The sequence below is a fragment of the Balaenoptera physalus genome (assembly GCF_965194825.1).
Source record: "Balaenoptera physalus genome assembly, chromosome: 5".
In the NCBI taxonomy this organism is placed as follows: Eukaryota; Metazoa; Chordata; class Mammalia; order Artiodactyla; family Balaenopteridae; genus Balaenoptera; species Balaenoptera physalus.
In genome coordinates, this window is record NC_138884.1 from 60,516,644 (window position 1) to 60,538,525 (window position 21,882).

General features: G+C 34.7%; 1 protein-coding gene across 1 annotated transcript; it reads right to left on the bottom strand.

The window, feature by feature from the left end:
- Positions 1-945: 945 nt before the first annotated feature.
- Positions 946-18,047, bottom strand: ALB (albumin). The gene is made up of 15 exons (XM_082463794.1): positions 17,925-18,047; positions 17,172-17,229; positions 16,189-16,321; positions 14,310-14,518; positions 13,621-13,753; positions 12,692-12,789; positions 11,070-11,199; positions 9,512-9,726; positions 8,064-8,196; positions 6,870-6,967; positions 5,342-5,480; positions 4,509-4,732; positions 3,198-3,330; positions 2,489-2,556; positions 946-1,112 (listed from the first exon to the last, which is right to left on the bottom strand). Exons 1-14 carry the CDS (start codon positions 18,001-18,003, stop codon positions 2,515-2,517), a joined length of 1,824 nt encoding a protein of 607 aa, XP_082319920.1. The 5' UTR covers positions 18,004-18,047; the 3' UTR covers positions 946-1,112; positions 2,489-2,514.
- Between the last annotated feature and the right edge of the window lie 3,835 nt (positions 18,048-21,882).

The window sequence follows — 21,882 nt, forward strand, 5'->3', positions numbered from 1 at the left end:
ACCCTCTCAGTTATCAGGTCAACTGTCATGGGATCACAGTGCTTGTGTTCAAGTCGCCCTTATTTTACTTAATAATCGCCCCAAAGTACAAGGGTAGTGATGCTGGCGATTCACATCTGCCAAAGAGAAGCCATAAAGTGCTCCTTTTAAGTGAAAAGGTGAAAATTCTCAACTTAATATGGAAAGAAAAAGAATTGTATACCGAGGGTATTAAGATCTATGTTAAGGACGTATCTTTTATCTGTGAAATTGTGAAGAAGGAAAAAGATATTCATGCTAGTCTTGCTCTCACACTGCAAACTGCAAAAGTTATGGCCACGGTGCGTGATAAGTGCTTAGTTAAGATGGAAAAGGCATTAAAATTGTACGATAAGGTATTTTGAGAGAGTGACACCACATTCACATAACTTTTATTACAGTATATTGTAATCATTGTTCTATCTTATTATTAGTTGTTGTCAATCTCTTATTGTGCCTAATTTATAAATTAAGCTTTATCATAGGTAGGTATGTACAGGAAAAAAACATAGTATATATAAGATTTGGTGCTCTCTGCAGTTTCAGGCATCCACTGGGAGTCCTGGGACTTATACCCTGCAGATAAGGGAGGACTACTGTATCCTTACAATCCTCTCTATCTTTTTGGTCCCCCACCTTTATTATTGAGTCTTAGTAGTAAGAAGAAGCCATGTTTTGTATGCCTTACCTATACCACAGTTTCTATTCTTTTATCCAGAATTATCATAATGTTAAAATATTACATTGAATGCTTATAATCCATAACTCAGAACAGTATTAATGTTTCTTTTACATAATTAACCCATAAGGAACTAGAAGTCCTCCACTGAAATGGGGAGAGAACAGTGGAACTTTCATAGCACCTACAAAATTTTCAGGATGGCAACACATCTTTGAAAAATAACAGTCATGGACAATTATGTTAGATTCTTTTCATTTTTTTTATTAATTGTAGCACAGAGAAAAGAGGCAAAATATTTAAAGAAATTTGTGTTCTTAAGACAGGGTGTTGGTTAACACCAACACAAAAGAAAAACAGATGAATAAGCTCTGAGTTTTCATTTCTCTTTTTTTCCTCTTACTCTTAGGGTAGGCTGAAAAACAAAAAGATAAATATAATTACTGTTTATAAAATGGCATGTGTTTTTTCAAGTCTATTCAAATGAATGCCAAATTGCTTAGATTGCCTTTCCGCAATTTCCACCGATGAAAACAATTCAAGCCTGTCCTAGATTCATGGCAGCTGAATTCTTCTGTTGGGCTAGGGGAGAGGACACAGCTATAAGGATTGTAAAGTCCTCTCTTCGTCACACAGGATTTTCATCATTAACTCTCAGGGTCATTTACTTAACTCCTATTTTTTTTTTTTTTTTTTTTTTTTGGCCGCACCACGCAGTGCGGCTTGCAGGATCTTAGTTCCTGGACGAGGAATCAAACTCGTGTCCCCTGCAGTGGAACCGTGGAGTCCTAACCCTGGACTGCCAGGGAATTCCTAACACCTACTTCTTACCTAAGTTAATTACAAACAAAAAAGTTGCCGTCTCAAAGTTAGACCTCTAGGAAGAAAATCTTGCCATTTAGGACTAAAACAAATCACATTTTGAAATGCCCAAATTTGCAAAGATATGAAGTTGGTTCCTTTCGTGAATGCACAATATGAAGGTATTACCATATAGGCAAAGAGCAAGTTAAAATCTAATAGTGGAATAAACATCACAGTTTGAAAAATATGAAAATAATTCATGCTAAAAAATAGTTGGACAAATTGTTTCAAAAAGGAAGTTCATTCTATTTTTTATTATAATTTCCCCCAAAATACAATACCAAAATGGGTAAAAAATGTTTATGTTCAAACATCTAAATTTTAAAGTGGGCCTTTTTGTCATAAGAAGAGAAATTCTCTTAAAGCTCAGCTTGTTGACACATTGGAAACTTAGTAGCAAATTATTTACTTGTAATAAAAGTTCACATAAGGTAGACCTATCATATTCTCCAATGAAATGAATTTGTTTTTGAGCTATATGGTTGAACCATGTGAAATCATTGATATTAAACTGTTTTTGTACATACAAAAAATGCACTTTCATATGGTCCAGCCTATTGCCTAAAGTTTCCCACTGCTGAGCCAGTACTTAGTAGAATGACTCTGTCTTCTGTGTCACATTGGGTCAGAATAGGCCAGTGGTTAACTCTCAAGCCCTGGTTTGAATTTTTAACTTTGGCTCCGCCTCTCACTGGTTGGGTAGTCCTTGGGTAAATTACTTAACCTATTTCTTGATCTATGCCTTCATTTTCTCATCTGCAAAATGGGAATAATAATGGTACTCAACTCAGGCAACTATTTTGAGAAGTAAAGAAGTTAATATATATAATGAGTTTAGGACAGTGGTTAGCACTGGTCAGTTGATCTTTGCTATTTTAATAATAACTATTAAAATTAGTTTTTTAAAAAAATCTAAAGTGTAGTTACCTGAGATGCTTGTGGTTGTGTTCTTTTTAGGCTATGGCTTCTCGAGTTGAAGCAACAAGTTTTGGGCCCTAAATACAAAGAAATGACAGATGTGGGGAAAATATTAGCACCACTATTAGGATAAAAAATTAACATTTATACAGCCATTGGGGATTACAAAGTAGTTTTATGTACATCACATCCCTTAATAACAGTTTAGTACTAGAATCTCTAGAAGGAAGCTCACCAGCATCATTGTCCCCAAAGGAATAAAAAAATTACTGTCAAGTCATAGGGGGAATATTAAATGATTCAGACATCTAAATATAAATTTCCCCACTAACCTGTAAAATAAACATTCAGATTCAACCAAATCACAAACCAGCATTTTCAAGAAAATGTTTAAATAAATTAATGTTTTGGTTTGATGATGTCTCTACCAAAAGATCTCAGGCTTTAGAAATATTTCTATCTATATTCATAAACATCACAACTTTGGAAACAGAACAAACATTACAAACACTTAGTAATAAACTACAGTGCAGCAGGAGATTTAAAAGAAAAAAGAGCTATTTCAGTCATTTGGTAAGACAATTGTATGAAGAATAAGATTCCTGTTCTACCTGCACATAATGTCTTTCAGATACTTCAACCACTAACCCCTAGCTTGATCAAATGCAACAGCAAAGGAAATTAGACATATGAAAATGAAGACAAACAACTCCAGTACCTCCAGAGCAAAGCAGGTCTCTTTGACATCAGCTGCACAGCACTTGTCTACAAAAGCTGCAAAATTCCCCATTACAGTTTTCAGTTGTTCCTCTGTTACCTTGGGTTTGTGTTTCACCAGCTCAACAAGTGCACTGCATTTGAATGAAAACAAAAAACAAACAAACAAAAAAAAACGGAAAAAAAATGTTTACTCACTACAGAAAAATGGAGATGGTAAAAATGGTAGCACTGCTACTTAAGATTCCAAGTCTTAGAGCCAGACGACTCTGGACCTGAGGCCCAGGCTTACCATTATAAGCTTCAATATTCTCATTTGCATAATGAGGATAATAAAATCCACCTTCGCAGGGTCAGTGGCAGGATCAAATTAAGTAATCAATGTAAATTGCTCAACATTTGTAATGTCAGTAAATCTCAACAAATCATTCTTCAGTAAATCACTGGAAAGGATGATGTCATTGCATTTATATGTTATTCAGATTTTGGAAGTTATGCCATATGGAATTTTAAAAATTGAAGAGTTAAAAATGATCCTGAAAAACTTACTTATCTTGGGCTCCATTTAAAAAGTTTCTAATCTGAGAATCTTTATATTTGGTTTTTGTAATTTGCCCCATTCAAAGTTAATAGTGGAGCGGCCATAGGAAATAAAACTATCCAATTCATGGGAGTGGGTGGTTCTCTTTCACTGACATCTACAGAGACAATAGTTCTAGAGAAAGAGTCACATGGGCATGACAGGTTTTGCAATATTACTTTTAAGTCTATGTCCATGATCAGAATCCACCAGAGATAATAGCAAATTTATGTTGCTAAATTTCATGCAGTTATAACCCCTTGTGACAGCAATAGGGAGTCATGCCTCAGAACTCAAAATCCCAGATATTTTTAATCCAAGTTCCATTCTCAAAAGTCAGATCTTGAGGGGTTGCCTTGTCTGTGCGTTGCCATAGAACAAACTGAAAATAACCATTCATGCCTAGAATTAAATTTTCATATGATTTCTACTAACTAATTTGCTATCTGCAAAACTGCATCAGTTCAGTTTTTTCTACTGGACCTAGCCTAAGCTGTTATTCTACTGCAGCTTTTATCCACAAGATTATTCTGAATGGTACTGTTTTTTTTTTTCTTTTGCTAAGAAAACAAAATGCTATGCATTTTATTCTTGACACTTTTATCTGCTTCATAAGGTCAATACTTAAGTACTTAAGGTATATAATCACTACTTAAGGAAAAGTTGCTCATTTTAATTTACAATTCTCACTATCAAGACTACAAACACATGCAGTAATGAAGTACTCCTCACATTTGTTTCTTGATTTGTTTCTCATTCTCGGGAAGTGTGCATAAATCTGCATGGAAGGTGAATGTTTTCTCATCAAAAGCTTTGGGTTCATATGTTTCATCGACTGTCAGAGCAGAAAAGCATGGCCGTCTGTTCACCAAGGACTCCGTGCAGCATTTGGTAACTCTTTCGCTCACTGGTGTCTTCTCGTGCAACACGCACAACCGGTTCAGGACCAAGGACAGCTAAAATCAGGCAGGAGAGCAGAAGTTCAAAGGAAGCATAATGAAAAGTTTTCCATGAACTCCTACCTTCCAAAGGACCAAAACAAATGTTATATTTTAACTAGCAACATTGAATCCTAGGTTGATTTGAGGCAATGATTTGCTTATTTTTAGAACTACAAGTAATAAGGGACTTGGAAAAGTCTTCTCTTTTAATTAAATATGTCTACACTTTAAGAATAATTTATTGAGAAAATAATTGATTAAATAAGTTGAGGTGAATCCTGATACATGTCTTGGAGTAGGGAAGAAATAGTCTTATACTGATACATTAAAGATCCAAAGAAAGTAAAAATTCAGAAAATCCCAGGATGGAACATTAAAAATTCACAGAATTTTTTCAAAACAATTTATCATTTTTGGAATCTTATCTAAAACCTCTTTCTGATGGTCAGGATAATACAGGTGACCAAATCCTGGCTGCCATTACCATATACACAAAACACACACACACACACACACACACACACACACACAATTAGCCCACCCTTGCTTCTGAAAGTTAGCTTTGTCAATATCTAAAAGCAAAATTTCATCATTATTAATTTTATTATATTCTAAAGGACTCACATAGTCTTCAGCACAGGACATTCTTTCTGATTCAGGATGCGTACAACACTTAGAGCCCACTTTTCCTAGGTTTCTTGAGACCTCCACGAGAGTTGGAGTTGACACTTGGGGTACTTTCTTGGTGTAACGAACTATGAGCCTATAACAACATAATCCATGTGTTTTCAGCCAGGCAAGAAACTGTCTTTTTCTAACACATCAGGTCAAGCAGAGATCACTTAGCCAAAATCCACTAAGATGGTTTTCCATTCATAAAATTATCATCTCCAGGTTGGCGGGGTTATGTGGGAGAAGATCTTGTCCTGAGCAGCTAATTAAGCCTAGCTTTGAATCCACCTGTGCTGTATAATCTTAGGAAAGTGGCTTAACTTATTGTAATTCAGTGACATTAAAATATTTATTAATTGCTTCTTTCTTTCAATAAAACCTACTGAGAGCTTAACATACATCAGCACTGTACTAAATTTGAAAGACACGGATGAATTTTCTCACCCATGAAATGGAAGGAAATATACCTGACTCAAAAGGGATGGTGCAAGGATTAAATTAAAAGGAACAAAGTATGCGACCAACATGATGTGGTATCTAGCATGTAATAATCATTTACTAAGAATGCTAATCACCATTGAAAGCCAATGTATGACCATAATCTACTCAAGGGAAGAGACTATGTCTTGTTCATTGTTGTTATTCCTAGCACCTATAGGTAGAAGAGTGCTAACATGTGTAAGCTGAACAATAAATAACTAAATGATGTGTCCCTTCCTGTCTTAACTTCCACAGATAAGGCTCTATTTAATCGGGACATTAATCCATCATCTTATTGAGCTACTGCTACTGAAGACCTACTATTTTCTGCTCTGTGAAGCATTGCTATATTTTGTTTGCTCATAAACTATTTCTTAACTTTCAAATGGCATCCTCAGTTCTTATATCCCAAGATTTGATATTTTTCCTCCCAGACTTAAGAGCCCAATTTTTTAAACTGCACTCAAATATAGGCCTCTTCATCCCATCAACTATTTTATTTCATTTTCTCTGGTCTTTCTTGATGGAGAGTGATTAGAAATGATACTTTATTTTCAAGATTAAAAGTTCTATGATAGGGCTTCCCTGGTGGTGCAGTGGTTAAGAATCCTCCTGCCAATGCAGGGGACATGGGTTCGAGCCCTGGTCTGGGAGATCCCACACGCCGCGGAACAACAAAGCCCGTGCGCCACAACTACTGAGCCTGCGCTCTAGAGCCTGCAAGCCACAACTACTGAAGCTTGCATGCCTAGAGTCCGTGCTCTGCAACAAGGGAAGCCACCACAATGAGAAGCCCGTGCACCGCAACGAAGAGTAGCCCCTGCTCTCTGCAACTAGAGAAAGCCCGTGTGCAGCAAGGAAGAGCCAAAGCAGCCAAAAATAAATAAATAAAATAAATAAATTTATTTTTTAAAAAAAGTTCTGATAGGTGGTCTATAAATTGGCTTAAATATTTACTAAATGAACATGAAAAATTTAGTCAATAAGCCAAAATACTTACGCATTTTGGAATAGATACTCTCCAAGTTTTTCAAAAAGTTCACAGTTTTGTTTAATTAAATTCTGAGGCTCATCCACAAGAGGCTGAAGTTTCTCGAACTGAAAAATACAAGAATTGTGTTTACAACATTCTCCCTGAGGACCAGATGCAGGTTGTTTTTCATCCTTCTAGGCAGAGTGAGATCCTTCCTCCTTTCTGCCCAAAGCCATGTAAATAGATTTTTGATGTCAAATCTATTATAATATGTCCAAACTGTTTATTTGATGAGACCATATGAGATAAGTGATTAAGAACATTCAGACTCTGGAGTGCAACTGCTGATGTTTGAGCCAGGCCAACCTGACTCATGTTCTAGTTGTGCAACTTTACTTCCCATCTCAAAGCTTGAGAACCCTCATTTCTAAGATGGAGATGAACACGGTACTCACCTCAGAGAACTGCTCTGTAAACCACCTGAGCTAATGAAATTAAAACATAGCCTGGAATATAGTAAAAACTCAATAAATGATGGCTATGATTGTAAGTATCATCATTATTAAGCCATCTCTCCAGTTGGATCCTGAGCTTTCTGATATAAGAGATTTTACCTTGGTCATCAGTTCCTGTGTGGCACTTGGCGTATAACCAGTTTCTTCGTAGAGGAAAAAATGACTTTCCTCTGATTCTTAAATTTGCACACCACTATATGTGCTAGGAGTGCTAAATATCTCAAACATGATAAAATTCTATTTTAGCATAGCGAAATATGCTAAATATTCTCAAAACAGATTTCCTCTCCGCACTTAATTTCCTGTAAAACCATTCCTAAACTGTCTCAAAAAAGGATTTGAAAATATTCTAAAGTACTAGATTTCACAATCTTTCTTATGATACTAATTCTTGATACTTAATAAAACTTGGAATCAGGTTAACTTTCTTTATATCTAAGTTAAATCTCTTAACATTTAAATTTATTTTGTTCTCAGGATTGTAAAAAGGAGAAAAAGCATGGTCAAGATTTTGTGAAATTAGAGATTGCTCTCTTTGATCTTTCTATTTAAGGCTATTATTCCTATAATGTTTAAAAGCACAGAGTTGAAACCATCTTAAGAAAAAATCTAAATTGCACTATGTAACATTCTTGTGTTATTTTTCTTTCCTGTTATTAGAATCATCAGTTAAAGAGCTATATTTTTTTTCCTTCCAGAAACCTACCACTGTGGCATAGCATGCAGGAGGATCATCTTTGGCACAGCAATCCTCCAGTGTGGCTTCATATCCCTTGGCAATTCTCAACAGCAATGAGACAGAGTACTCAGGATGTCTTCTCGCATATTCATACAAAAACCTAATTAAGATGACAATAAAATAGATTTAGTTGGACAAATGAGCAAGAAAAACCACATAATTGGGACTTCCCTGGTGGTCCAGTGGCTAAGTCTCTGCACTCCCAATGCAGGGGGCCCGGGTTCCATCCCTGGTCAGGGAACTAGATCCCACATGCATGCTGCAACTAAGACCCGGTGCAGACAAATAAATAAGTAAATAAAACATCAAAAAAAACCCCATAATTAACCACAAAAGTAACTCATATCCTAAAGGTCTGAATTTGACTAAACCCCATGCAGTAAAGCTTAGTGGCTAAGGACTTGGGGGTTCAGAGTTAAAGCTATCAAATCCTGGCTCTGCCACTTATTTTATTATATCACCTTAGGCAACTTATTAAAACTATCAAGACTTTGTTTCCTCCTCTGTGGAATGGGGATAATAATAGTACCTATCTCATAAGGTGAACTGTGGGAAATACATGACATAATCTATGTGAAACACATGCGGTCTGGCACATATTAAATGTCTGAGGAATGACACCCGTTACTATTAGGCATAATTTGTTTGATTCGGACTACACCTCAAAAAGGTTCTGATAGATAAATAGAGATATATTCTTAATTTTTGTCCTCTCTGTATGAGTAAATTTTTGATGAGTACGTAATTTTATGAAATATTATTTAGTGCACAGAATACTATTATAATTGAGCAATAAAAATGCAAAGTTTATCACTACACTTACTGACTTTATATAATCATCGATTTTGTCATTTAATTGCTGTCATTTAATGCTGCCTTGCCATGCTACCAGATTTCTGGTCTTTTTAACCAAATATAAAGCACCTGGTAACATTCTACTTCTCTTTATAGTTCTTTGCAGACATCAGATATGTCAATAGATAGATAGATAGATAGATATAGAGACATAAAGATGTATTACATATATTCACAGATATATAAGTTCAAGAAATACTCTTTGAATGAATGCATGAATGGATAATATGTATATAATTTATGTATACACGAAATATTTCTACAGGTATTTCCAGAAATATTCCTAAGGAGTAAGGAATGAAATGGGGGTGTAAAAATGAACTTTTATTATTACTTTGTACTCTTCTCTATTAATTGAGCATCTGCTATATGCATGTATTATTTTACGACAATTTTTAAAATTAATTTTTTCCAAAAATGTTTAAAGACTGGGAGAAGAAAGAATAAAGAAACATTGTAGGCAACATGAAGATTGTAGCAATTCCAAAGGAAAGCCTAGAATAATTTCCTAAATCCTGAGACCATATAAAACTATGAAAGATCATTCCTTATCCACTTACGTGCCCAGGAAGACATCTTTTGCTTCATTATAGTTTTTGCAAACTTCCTTATCTTCAGCAAAATCAGCAGCTACTGGGGACAGGTTTTCAGGCAACTCATCTTTTTCCACCTCAGCAATGCAGTGGGATTTTTCCAACAGAGGCTTATCACAGCACTCCTTCAGTTTAGCGGAGATTGTAGCTTGATTTTCACATATATACTTGGCAAGATCCGCCTACAAGCAAGTTGATGGAAACTGTTCAACGTAAATTGGCATTGCTGTGCTTCCTCCCTAGACTTTTACCATGTTGGCAAAACAAGTTCATTGTATTCTAAGATCATACATATACCAACCTGCCTTCTGTGAATATTTTCAGTCTGTGCTGCTAAGTCTAGAGACACAGATAGAACTACTAAAACATTTCCACTTGATTTGAAAAAAAACTAGTCAGTAATAAGGTCTCATATCAGTTATTTATTAATTTTATATTTCTACTGTTAAAGCATTTAAATTTTAAACTAAAACTCAGTACTGTTTTTCCAAATATTCCCCACAAATTAAGTGCAGGCATCTTGAAACCAAAAAACTAAAAAAAGTGTTACAGATTTTTGAAAAATTAGTCAAGATCATAGTCACAGACCCTACTTACACATGTAAAATATCTGCCTTAAATCTTCCAGGAAGTGTCCTAAGAGATTAGGATTCTGGTATTTGGTCATATTTTTCAGTTTGAGAAAAAGAGATATGCTAAATATTAGTATTTTTAACACAGACAGTTGAGAGAATATAGAGCAAAAAATTACATAATTTCCAAAGGTCTCTTCAGATTCTAGCCTTTCTCCAACTCCTCCCACCTCCTTAAAAAATCTTCTTAGAAATCTACCTTTGTAACTGTCTTACTTCAGTTTTAAGCTTTTGTTCTCAGAATATGAATGAAAGGGATTACACATTACTGAATGAGTTTATCAGATCACTTACTGAGTAGGATGAAAGAAAGAAAGAAAGAAAGAAAGAAAGAAAGAAAGAAAGAAAGAAAGAAAGAAAGAAAGAAAGAAAGGAAGAAAGAAAGAAAGAAGGAAGGAAAGAAAGAAAGAAAGGAAGAAAGAAAGAGAAAGAAAGAGAGAGAGAAAGAGAGAGAGAAACAGAGAAAGAGAAAGAAAGAAAAGGAGAAACGAAGAAAGAAAGAAAGAGAAAGAAAGAAGGAGAAAGGAAGGAAGGAAGAAAGAAAGAAAGAAAAAGATAGGGAGGGAGGAAGGAAGAAAGAGAAAGAAAGGGAGGGAGGAAGGAAGGAAGGGAGGGAGGGAGGAAGGAAGGAAGGGAGGGAGGGAGAGAGAGAGGGAGAGAGAAAGAGAGAGAGAGAAAGAAAGAAAGGAAGAAAGAAAGAAAGGAAGGAAGAGAGAAAGAAAGGAAGGAGGAGAGAAAGAAAGAAGGAAAGAACCTCAAGGCAAGGCTAGTATTGAGCAGATTCGAGCATAGAAAACTATCTCAAACCACTCTCAGTTGTTCTGATGCTAAACAAATTGATTCTACCAACTTAAGCAAGTAAGTTACCAAAAAGGATACTGAGGATTCTTTACCCTGTCATCTGCACATTCAAGCAGGTCACCATGGCAGCATTCCTTGTGGACTTTCGTAAGATCTGTCACTATCTTGGAAACCTCTGCAAAATCAGCCTTGGGAAATTTCTGGCTCAGGCGAGCTACTGACCTAAAGAAGAAAATTCTCCCATCAGAATATTATTAACAGGCAACATTTTATATGAAAGCACTAGGAAAATATTACGTATAACAAGAAAATTTAGGATAAAATAACAGAGAGAAATAATTTGTAAGATTTATTAGTTCTTATTTTAATGCTAATTCTGAACCAAGTTGTTATCTTAGGGCAAAATGTTTCCTTAGCGCCTAATTATCCATTGTAGGAGTGTGTATCGTTGTTAGAAGTCCAGCAATTCACGAAAGCAGAAATCAAAGAGGGATTCTAAAAAAGGCAACATGCTGAGTGGCATCCAGTTTGGATCCCAGAGCTGACTTCCAGATCTGGCTTTATAGCTTATTAACAGTGTGACCCTAGGCAAGTTACTTAGCCTCTCTCAGCTTCAGTCTCTACAGAGTCACAACAACATGCTAAACCAAAGGATTGTTGTGAGGATTAAATTAGATAATAAAAAAAAAAAAAGCATTTTATGAACTGGGAAGTGCCATACAAATTCCAGTTATCCTTTTTTTGATTAACTAAAACACATTCTTCCTGACTTCCAAAGGTCTCTGAGAAAAGAAATTTCATAACTTCTACAAAATTAGAGAGTTTTGATTCAGCATATTTTTACCAAGAAATTGATTCAGCATAATCTCTCAGCTCACTGACAAGATGTGAAAGGCTAATATCCACAAGCTTTCCCAAATCATTTCGGAGTTGCCTAAATCTGATAAAAGACACTTCTTCCCCCAAACCAATCATAGCCTGTTTAACTATGTATCATTTCATGTTAAGGTTGTTTCGTTTATTGATTTGGTTGCTTTTGGTGGTATAGATGGTAGGGATGACAGGCAAAGATAGTTCAAGTGCCAGTTTCTAGAGAGTTTGCAAAATATCTATTTTCATTTTATTTCCTGTTCGTGTTGACTAGAAGCGAGGGATTGGTGGCAGGGGTGTGGGAGATGGAGAAGGGGAGTTCCTTGGCTCAGATACTGAAGGATGCTTCTAGAGCTAGCTAATAATATAAATACAGAGGCCCAGGCAAAAACAAGACATTAAGCGCAGAACTGGTGCTACAAGAAAATGAGAAGAAAACCTGATGGCTGAAATTAATTATCAGAACATAAAAAGACAAGCAGACACTTCAGATAACTGGGTGGAGGGGAGATAAAATTAAAGACCCTGACTACAGCTTTATAAAAACAGTGGACCATTATACTAAGATCACAATCATTATAAATACATGGGAGTTTAGACACCTGTCCTAGAAGAACAAAAAAGTCCTCTAGATTCTTTGACTACTTAGAAAAGATATGATAAAAAAATAATGACAAATTGTTACTGATGCTCTGGTTTTCACCTCTGTCAAATTTCTACCTTTTAGACAACCAAAAAGATATAAGTGAAAGCACTGTGTAAAATGACATGCAAGTGTACAGTCTTGTCAACTGAACCATCATCATTTACATCATTATAAAAATGCAAACTAAGTTTAAAATACCATGCTTTTAGAGCTCTTTCTCCGAATTTTTGGATACTGGTACACCTGAGTCTCTGTCTGGCAGATGAAGCCAGTACTTGTTCTCTCACAGCCTCAATCTGCAAAAAGAAACAATTTTGGAAAAATTAGAAAAGAAAAATTTTACGCAGACCACCCCTTCATAAGCTCAGATGAGACTATGCCAAATTGAATTTTAAAGAGAGAATTTACCCCTAAATTCCCAAGTATCACTATTGGCAAATAACTATTTTGTTCTGTAGGAAGAGGAAAAGTTAGTCTGCTCATAGTGGAAACCTCCAGGTAGTTAAGAACCAGCATGGACGCATTGCTAGGGAAAAGGGAACGGAAAGGAAAAGTGGAAGGACAGAGTACACTAATATCCCAGGGAACAGAACTTTGCTGACTTAATTTTGCATATAACCCATTTCAATGCCTCCTCCACCAACTCTCATAACATCAATAAACTCCCTATAAAAGAGAATGCAGTGTAAATATTTATGGAATGAATGAATAAATCCAGGCTTCTAGATGCAGTTAAATTCTCCCCTACTTTAAATTCCCTTCCGAATAAAAAAGTCTCATGAAAAGAGAAACAAAAACTGTGTTCCCTTGCTGTGTAATTTTAAACATGATTTTCCGTATTTCACTATAGCGACTTGCACTATTAAAAGAGGCAGGATATTTAGACACATACATAGCGATTCCCTCTACCAGATTCACTTAGGCAAATCTTAGAAGGTGGAAGGTGGAAGACATAGGCCTTCAAAAAAGGTGAAAGATATTCGCGGGGGAAAAGATGGAGGAAGGCTTTTTTGACCATGTAAAGAAGTTTCTATTGGAGGCTTAGGTTTCCTAAATCTAACCAGAAGATGTCCCAAAACTGAGATTTGATTATGAATTGGTTCTTCTATTCTTCTTCTGGGGAATACCTTTGGTATCAGGCAGGCACCTTTATCAGCAGCTTGGCAGCATTCTGCAAAAACTCCTTTATATTGATGAGCATAGTAAAGGAGTTCTGGGGCATAAAAGTAGGGGTGTCTTCTGCCAATTTCATATAGGTATCTAAAGTTTTAAACAAAAAACAGACAGCCGTTTTTCTATAGCAGACAGTATTGCAGGAACATTTGTAATCTACATTCTCCCCAGAACCTCCAAAATCTAAAGACATCTAATTTACCAGTTAAGCTCAATTTGCACATGATGAACTTGCCTTTGTCACTCTTTGAGTCAGTGAAAATGTTAAACTCATACATATATATACATATAAATATATACACATGCGTAAATTAGTTAAATATCAGTGATATGTTATTGACTAAAATGAAATAAATTCTGAGAATACTAAATATATATATCTTTATAATATTTTAATACATGTCAACTTCCAGTATTTTCATACAGATCATATCCTGTTTTGATGGACTCCAAAAGATCTTTGATTGACTTTTTCATCGTGTAGAGTTTTGTAGTATCATATATTATTTCTTTGAAAATTGTCATTAGAACAAAAGCTTCAAGTCTTAATGTTGATAATATTTTTCATAATAGTAATTGTTATAATGAGTCTTGACCTATTCCATAATTTTTAATTTTGAAGCTTAAAAATCTGATTACTTACTTTCCCCAAAACTTCTGTTCGTTTTCCTTAAACTCGGTACACAAAGTATCAGGGTCTGGTTTCAACTTAGGGAGGTCTGGATTATCATCTTTGTGTTTCAGGAAGCATTCATTTCTCTCAGGCTCTTGTTTCGCACAGCAGTCGGCCATTTCACCATAGGTTTCACGAAGGGATGCAACTGCACACAGTTTATCTCCAAAGAGAGTGTGCTAAGTGAAAGAAAGCAGGCGTCAAATTGCTGGGCAGAATTTTGCTTTCCTTACACCCAAAGAATAGTATAAGGAATTAATATCTTGGTAAGCCCTGGTTAGTAAATCATATAAAAATCCACATTTTTCTCAGATTTAGAGAGCTTCCCTTGATTTCACCATCTATGTGTGATTTCCATAAGAATTAACTGTCACACTATCACTTATAGTGGATAAAACAGAAGGGCAAAAAGATAATGACTTTAATGAATGAGCATAACTCTTATTTCCACCTGAGGCTAAAGGCTAGGAGAACAATCATTATAATAAAAACTCAAGGAAAAATATCCTCTAAGTAGCATGTGAATTCACATTAGGGAGGGAAGTGTTCATATAGTTTCTCATTTGATCTGCTCCTTTTTGAGAGGTTCAGCTTTTTAGTAGATACCATTCAAAACTGAGGAGTAACATAGTCTACCATGCATTAGTTGTTATTGTATTAAAATATAGATTTTTTTGTTCTAGAAATATTTGTCTCAATGCATATTCCATTAAATGAATCCTTTCTGTCCCCATTAATTTTTATTATGAAAGTAATTATAACTTTAGGGAAAATATGCTGCTCAAGACAGAATTTATTAATTTTTTTAAAAAGACACATTTTTAAAATTCATATTTAGAGCAATATTATTGTGTGTAGCTAAAGAACTGATTCTGCCTTGAGGCAGAAGTACATATAGAGAAAAATAAGAGGAAGAAAGGCTTTAGTGATAAATAAAAAACTGCCTTGTCCCCAGAAAGGTATATATAGATCAAGTGGTGAGAGAAACATAAAGCTATCCTTATATTAAAGACCTATCTGAAAATATCACAAGTTCAAAGTTCTGATTTTCTATTGTATGTAAAAATATGAATATCCCTAAAATGAGGAATACATAGCTGTACTATTATTTTACCCGGGTAACAAAGTTAGCACAGAGATCAGGTGAGTACTTTCGGAAGATAAAAACTATACTATCATTATTAGCCTCTATGAAAAGAAATCTAACTTCAAAAAATTTTTAAAAAGAAACTTCTACAAATAAAAAATTTCCATTTAAAAACACTGTGACTCTTTTTTTTTTTTTAATTTATTTTTGGCTGTGTTGGGTTTTCGTTGCTGCACGTGGGCTTTCTCTAGTTGCTGTGAGCAGGGGCTACTCTTCGTTGCAGTGCACAGGCTTCTCATTGCAGTGACTTCTCTTGTTATGCAGCACGGGCCCTAGGCACGTAGGCTTCAGTAGTTGTGGCACGCGGGCTCAGTAGTTGTGGCTCACGGGCTCTAGAGAGCACGCTCAGTAGTTGTGGCACACGGACTTAGTTGCTCCACGGCATGTGGGATCTTCCCAGACCAGGGCTCGAACCCGTGTCCCCTGCACTGGCAGGCAGATTCTTAACCACTGCGCCACCGGTCAAGTCCAACACTATGACTCTTGTGTGTGGTTTCAACAAAGAAATGTTTTTAAAATTGTGGGTATACTAGAATATATCTATCATTGAAGAAACAGTGGCTATACCCACTTTTGAGCGTTGCTTACAAATACGGTCATTTAGTAATAATTGAGAAAACTGAAGTGGTATTTGTTTCTTTTTAAACATTCAAGATTACGTAAAGGAAGAAGAAATACTATTCAAAATCAGAATATACTTACAAGTGACTTGTCACAATTTGCAGCTGACTCATCAGCAACGCATGCTTTTGCAAGCTCGGTTACTTCATTCACTAATTTTACATGCTCATCAAACGGGCTCTGCTGAAGATACTGAGAAAAGGCAATCAGCACCCTGAAATGAAGGACATAGAAAAATGTAGCATAATAAAATTTTAATATACAGTAGGTTGCTATGCTAGAAAACAAATAGTGTGTCTGTATATGTTCTATATTTTACACATCTTTCTTACTATTATCCAGAAAGCCTGTTCACATCAGCTATTATCTGAGGCCTAACCAGGTATGTGTGGCTTTCTAAGCAAAGATGATTATATTTCCACCGTGTATAAAAATATGTGTGTGCATGTCAGTAGATGCATACACATAGAGCAAGCAAGCAAAATGTATTCTAAATAGACCTAATTGTTAAGACTGGGGCATTACATAGGCCTTTCGACTATTTAAAACAAAAAACAAGAACCACACACATATCTTATTTAATCAGGCTGTAGAATGAGATAGACCTTGAAAAATAAACTATTTTCTCAACTTTTACTAGATTAAAATATATTAAAATCATCTCAAGAAACCACAGAACTATTTGCTAGGTAAAAGAATTTAGTAAGCAAGTTGTGAAAGGAACTTTCCACCATGCAGGTTATATAAGAGTTCCAGGGCTACACTGTCCAAACAGTTGCCATTAGCCATAAATGACAATATATATTTAAATAAATTAAAATTAAATACTGTTTAAATTTTTGATCCACAGCTGCACTTGTCATATTTAAAGTACTCAATAGCCACATGTGGCCAATGGCAACTATATTGGACTACACTGATATAGAATATTTGCATCAATGCAGAAAATCCTATTGGACAGTACTGTTCTAGAATCTCTGATGACAGTGGAATACAAGGACTTCAAAATTATAACCAATATTATTAGAAACGTTAAATTTTCATTCTTAAATATTTTAACTTACAGGCCTTTGAAATTTTCTTCTCCCAAATCATTAAACCGATGCGCGATCTCACTCTTGTCTGGGGGGAAAAAAGGGAAAAAAAAGATTTGCTTTAAATTCTAAAGAAACAACTGGTTAAGATATTATTTTTTATGTTTCTCTCCACTTGATTTAGGTATTCATTTGCTCCAAGATATTGGGCTCTGACTCCCAACAGAAAATCTTAGGATGCTGGTGAACTATTTATTCTGCATTTAAGCAGAAGAGTTATTTAATCTCAAATGATACTATTTGAAAAATCATTAAATATTTATAGCTTTATATTCAAATCTGGATAAGATCTAATGCCTTTGCAGTGTTTATTAACAGCCACTGAGAGGACAGTCTGAAATGAAAAATATAAATACAAGTTCTACTTATAAGATTAAAAACACAGGTTTTATATTTTTTTATATAAATTAAGGTACAGTGGATAGACCTTTGGGAATCTGGAGTTTTGAATTCTATCTTCAACTATATTCTGTGAAGTTTAATTCACTCTGCCTAAGTTCCCTCATGTGCAATAGGAAATAACAATTACTAAACTATTTGTTTCACCTAAGATGTTAGAAATATGATAACTTCTTAAGGGTTCACAAATACAAAATATCGTAACAGTCTAGAAAATAAATGCTAAAGGAAAACTTACTTCATTAAAGATTCAAGGTTTACTGAAACCTTCTTTTACTAGGAAAATAAAATAAAAGTTGAACAGTAGAAAAATAGAATTCTTACGTGTATCTCGACGAAACACACCCCTGGAATAAGCAGAGCTGAAGAGAAAGATAAGGGAAATAAAAGTCACCCACTTCATTGTGCCAAAGCCTTGTGGGGTTGATAGAAGAGAAAAGGTAGGATGAATAGAGGGAGATCAGCACTAATATACTTCTTTAGCCAATAATTGTAGATTATTAACTAGACTCATCTTTGTATTTTATTGGCTCACAACTGATTACAAAAGTCATAGTATTCTTGCCAAAAAAATTGTTTGACTAAATCCGTTGCGTATGTTTGCGATCTGGAAATGTTTTCTCCACAAGACCTTGTCAATTCATTAGTTATGTAAAACACCTTATCAAATTTTACATAAGAGTTTAAACAATTTGTACGATTACCATGTTCTCTGTGATTTACCATTTGAACATTTGAGTTTTCAGTATTTGAAAAAATTTAACCAAACCAATAACTTAGCTTGGAAATAACATATACTAAAAGAGCTAAGCTCTGAATTGTATCTATTACTAATTCAAACTGTACTTTTATTGATAAATAATGAAAAATGTACACATACACACACACATTTGAGAACTAAGGAAAAGCCATAGCAACAATAATAACTGAAATGGCTATTCAAAAGTCCTACATTTTCATCTCAGCTCTGGCCCACATGTGGTTCAGGCCCTAGAGCAAAGTACTTAGAGGCAATGTGGGTATCTCTCATGAAGAAGACATGGGGAAGAAAATGGACACCATGGCAGTAATGATGATCTTTGCCATCATAATATACACAGGACAGGCTGAGCCTGATTACAACTTTAATGGTTATAAGAATACTAGATCTTCTTTACCAGGCATCATATTCTTTCCATCCCTATTTCACGCTTTTTTCCTTTCTCTCTTTTAATAAAAAGAGAAGTCACATGCTCTTTTTTAATGTTATTTTAAATTTCAAAATAAATTTAACTTCATGTCTAAAAACAAAGCAAAACAAAGATAATTTTTTAAAAATGTTTTTTCAAACTTCCTTTCTTACTCTCCCCACCCAAGATTCTGATCTCTACCTCTGAATGACTATTCTCTCTCTGCCCTTTTGCTCTAAAAGATGAACTATGCATTTCAATCAGTGGGAAAATTGACCCTCTCTGATACTACAGAACAATAATTAGTACCAAGCCAGTCATTTCATTTAATTAAATAACCCAGTCAATTAAAACTGTCAGTCATTTTGCCCTATGGCACATATAGACTCAGAGACTAGTAAAAATAAGAATTATTTTTCCTATTCAGTCATATGGTGAAAGAAATACACTTTCTATGATCTTATTTTATTTTATTTCATTTTCAGGGTACTAATTAAATAATCAAGCACAGAAGAGATAATAGAAAAACAGGTGATAGATTTTTAGATAGGTGAGAGATAGGTAATATACATACAGATGATAGCTAGCTAGCTAGAGCTGATAAGAGTTTTTTTAATGGCTCAAGGGAGTCCGAATAAGGGAGCCAGACTTGTCTTTCTGGCCATAGCTGAACAGAAGAAGTAAATGAATATCTGCCTATGGAATTATTTCTATTGGAGAAAACCATTTCTTTGAAGCCTGAAATTGTATACTGTAAAAGAAAGAAGGAAACTATGCTGATTTTCTAAATAAGAAAATAATTCCTTTTTGGGTAAATTAAGTCAACTTTTCTTTTAGCCTTCAAGAAAAAGTAGGCACTTTTATTTGAAGTCAGTATTCAATCCTGGCCTTTTCCTTAAAATGAGTCTTCTGGGAAGGCTTGATCAAACACACAATCCTTATCATTGGACTTAATTGTATGACTAATTCACAAAATCAGGCCTTTAGCATTCACACATATACTTTGTGCATATTTTTTTATTTAACAAATGAAGAGAATAATATTAGTTTTTCCACCTACTTTGCACTCTCATATTATACTGTACTATAATAGTAATACAGAAAACTAAAAGAAAATCAAATTCATAATGATTCTAGAAACCTAAAATTGATATTCCTATATTTAATGAAGGTTGCATAATTTTCAAATATAAAACTGAAACACCTGAAAGAATCTTACTAAGAGTATCAATAATGCGTTTTCCATATGTGTATCCTTTTTAAAGACTAGCAGATGGTTGAGAAATTAAAATATTTAATTCTTAACACTATCTTTTTAAAATTTATCTTAATTAATAAGTAACCTTTGAATATTTGCATTTTGTGGGTTCCCAAAGTAAGGATACCTACAGTTTTCTTCGATTAATTCTGCATGTACATTATAAACTGAAAGAAAAATGAAACTACCTAATTGTTGGTTATTTCTAAATATTCTGTTCTTCAAGCTTTTAAAGTCATATTTAGTTAATCATCAAAGGAGTCTGGCATGGGAGTAAATGCAAATATTTAAACCAAGAGTTAAAAATATGGCTTACAGATTCTAGTTTCTTTTTATGGAAAAAGTTTAAAGAGAGAGTGGTTAAGATGATTACTTCATATGCAAAGATTAATAATGTACTGATCATTTACACGAGAAGAAAAATACCTCAGTTGAAATATAACTGGGAATTAAACCTGAGCCTTTATCCCTTTTGTCCTTTATTTTTGCATTCATTTTGACAGGATAGAAAAGGCACAGTTTTGAAGCAAATGAAATCTCTCTTGAGACCAGTCCCCTATTTCCTTGCCCTGCTAATCATAACCTTAAACCTACACCCTCCTACCACACTCTTAATTCCTTTAGTTTCTCACCAAGTCATCCAAACCAGCTTTCCTTCCAACTGTCCATCTTCTTGGTCCAGCCCTTATGCCATCTCCTTCTGTGATAGATTATTACTTCTGGGTTGGCTTCTCTTAGAAAAAAAGTGAAACATATGTATTAAAATGTGACAACAATGTCGGATAATAGCGTCAGTATTTTAACAGAGACTTTCTAGAAACACTTAATCCAAAGTCATTCTAAAATAAGGGAAATTTGGATCTTTTTGGAGAGAAATTCAAGAACAAAAAAATCTCTTCTTAGCATTTTTCCTACTATACTATGGACATATGTGTGGATAGGTAGGGTAGATCCTACCTATCATGAAGGCTCTGGACTGCTTTCTAAAAAATACGAAGGGTAGAAAAGTAAAAGACCATTAAGCATCAAACTAACTAATTGAAACATGGTAAGCAATTTAATTTCTTGTTCACTTGTGAAGATATATTTCCCATTAATAAATAAGAAAATAAATTGTCCAAATTGTATGAACTTATATAGGCATCTAATGCAAACAAAAAATTGTAATGTAATCCAAAATTCTTTGCTGAAAATTTCATAGGAAACAAAGAAAAGAAAGTTCACATTATGAAAACCACACTAGATCACCATTGTTGGCTTGTCCCATCTCTTAAGTCCTTCTCTCTCCAAAGCTCCCATGGCAGGAGGGTCCCTTTTCCACCTTTCCTCATGTTACTCTGGGCCTCTAGAAATTACATGTGCCTTCTCTCAGATTTCCTAACCATTTACTTCAAACTTCTCAACTCTTTACTAGGCAGTTTAATTCAGCTCAATGTCAATTTCTAGCTCCAAACTTGAACACGCAGATCTGGTTATATCTTTATGCTATATGGGTCAAGTTGAATTAAATCATCTTTAAGGACCCTTCTACCTTGAACATTCTGTGATTTCATATTCCCAATGAAACAGTCATAGCATGAGAAAAGGGTCTGACTGTTAGAATGAATATAACAAGTTAGGAAATTGGGATACAAATCTGAGAATTGGTCCATTGCTAAGCTGCCCAGTGGCTCATCAGGCATTACTCTCTATCCAATTCAGGTTAACATTTTTAAGAAATGAAAAGATCATTTAACTAGTCTAAATTATGGAAATAAAGTGACACTTTCTCGTATCTTTCTATCATTTTTCCAATCCAAGAAAAATATAGCTAATGCCTGAAATCCATGCTTATCCATTCTTTGTATAAGTTAAC

Bases quoted from the DNA above. Each gene is read 5' to 3' on its own strand.
- ALB (XM_082463794.1), bottom strand. From the start codon at position 18,003: ATGAAGTGGGTGACTTTTATTTCCCTTATCTTTCTCTTCAGCTCTGCT. The intron at 6,968-8,063 runs GTAGGTTTCTGG...TGTATTTTTCAG, and splicing joins CTGCATGCTATGCCACAGTG to TTCGAGAAACTTCAGCCTCT. The intron at 3,331-4,508 runs GTGAGGAGTACT...ATTCAAATGCAG, and splicing joins AAACAAATCAAGAAACAAAT to TGCACTTGTTGAGCTGGTGA.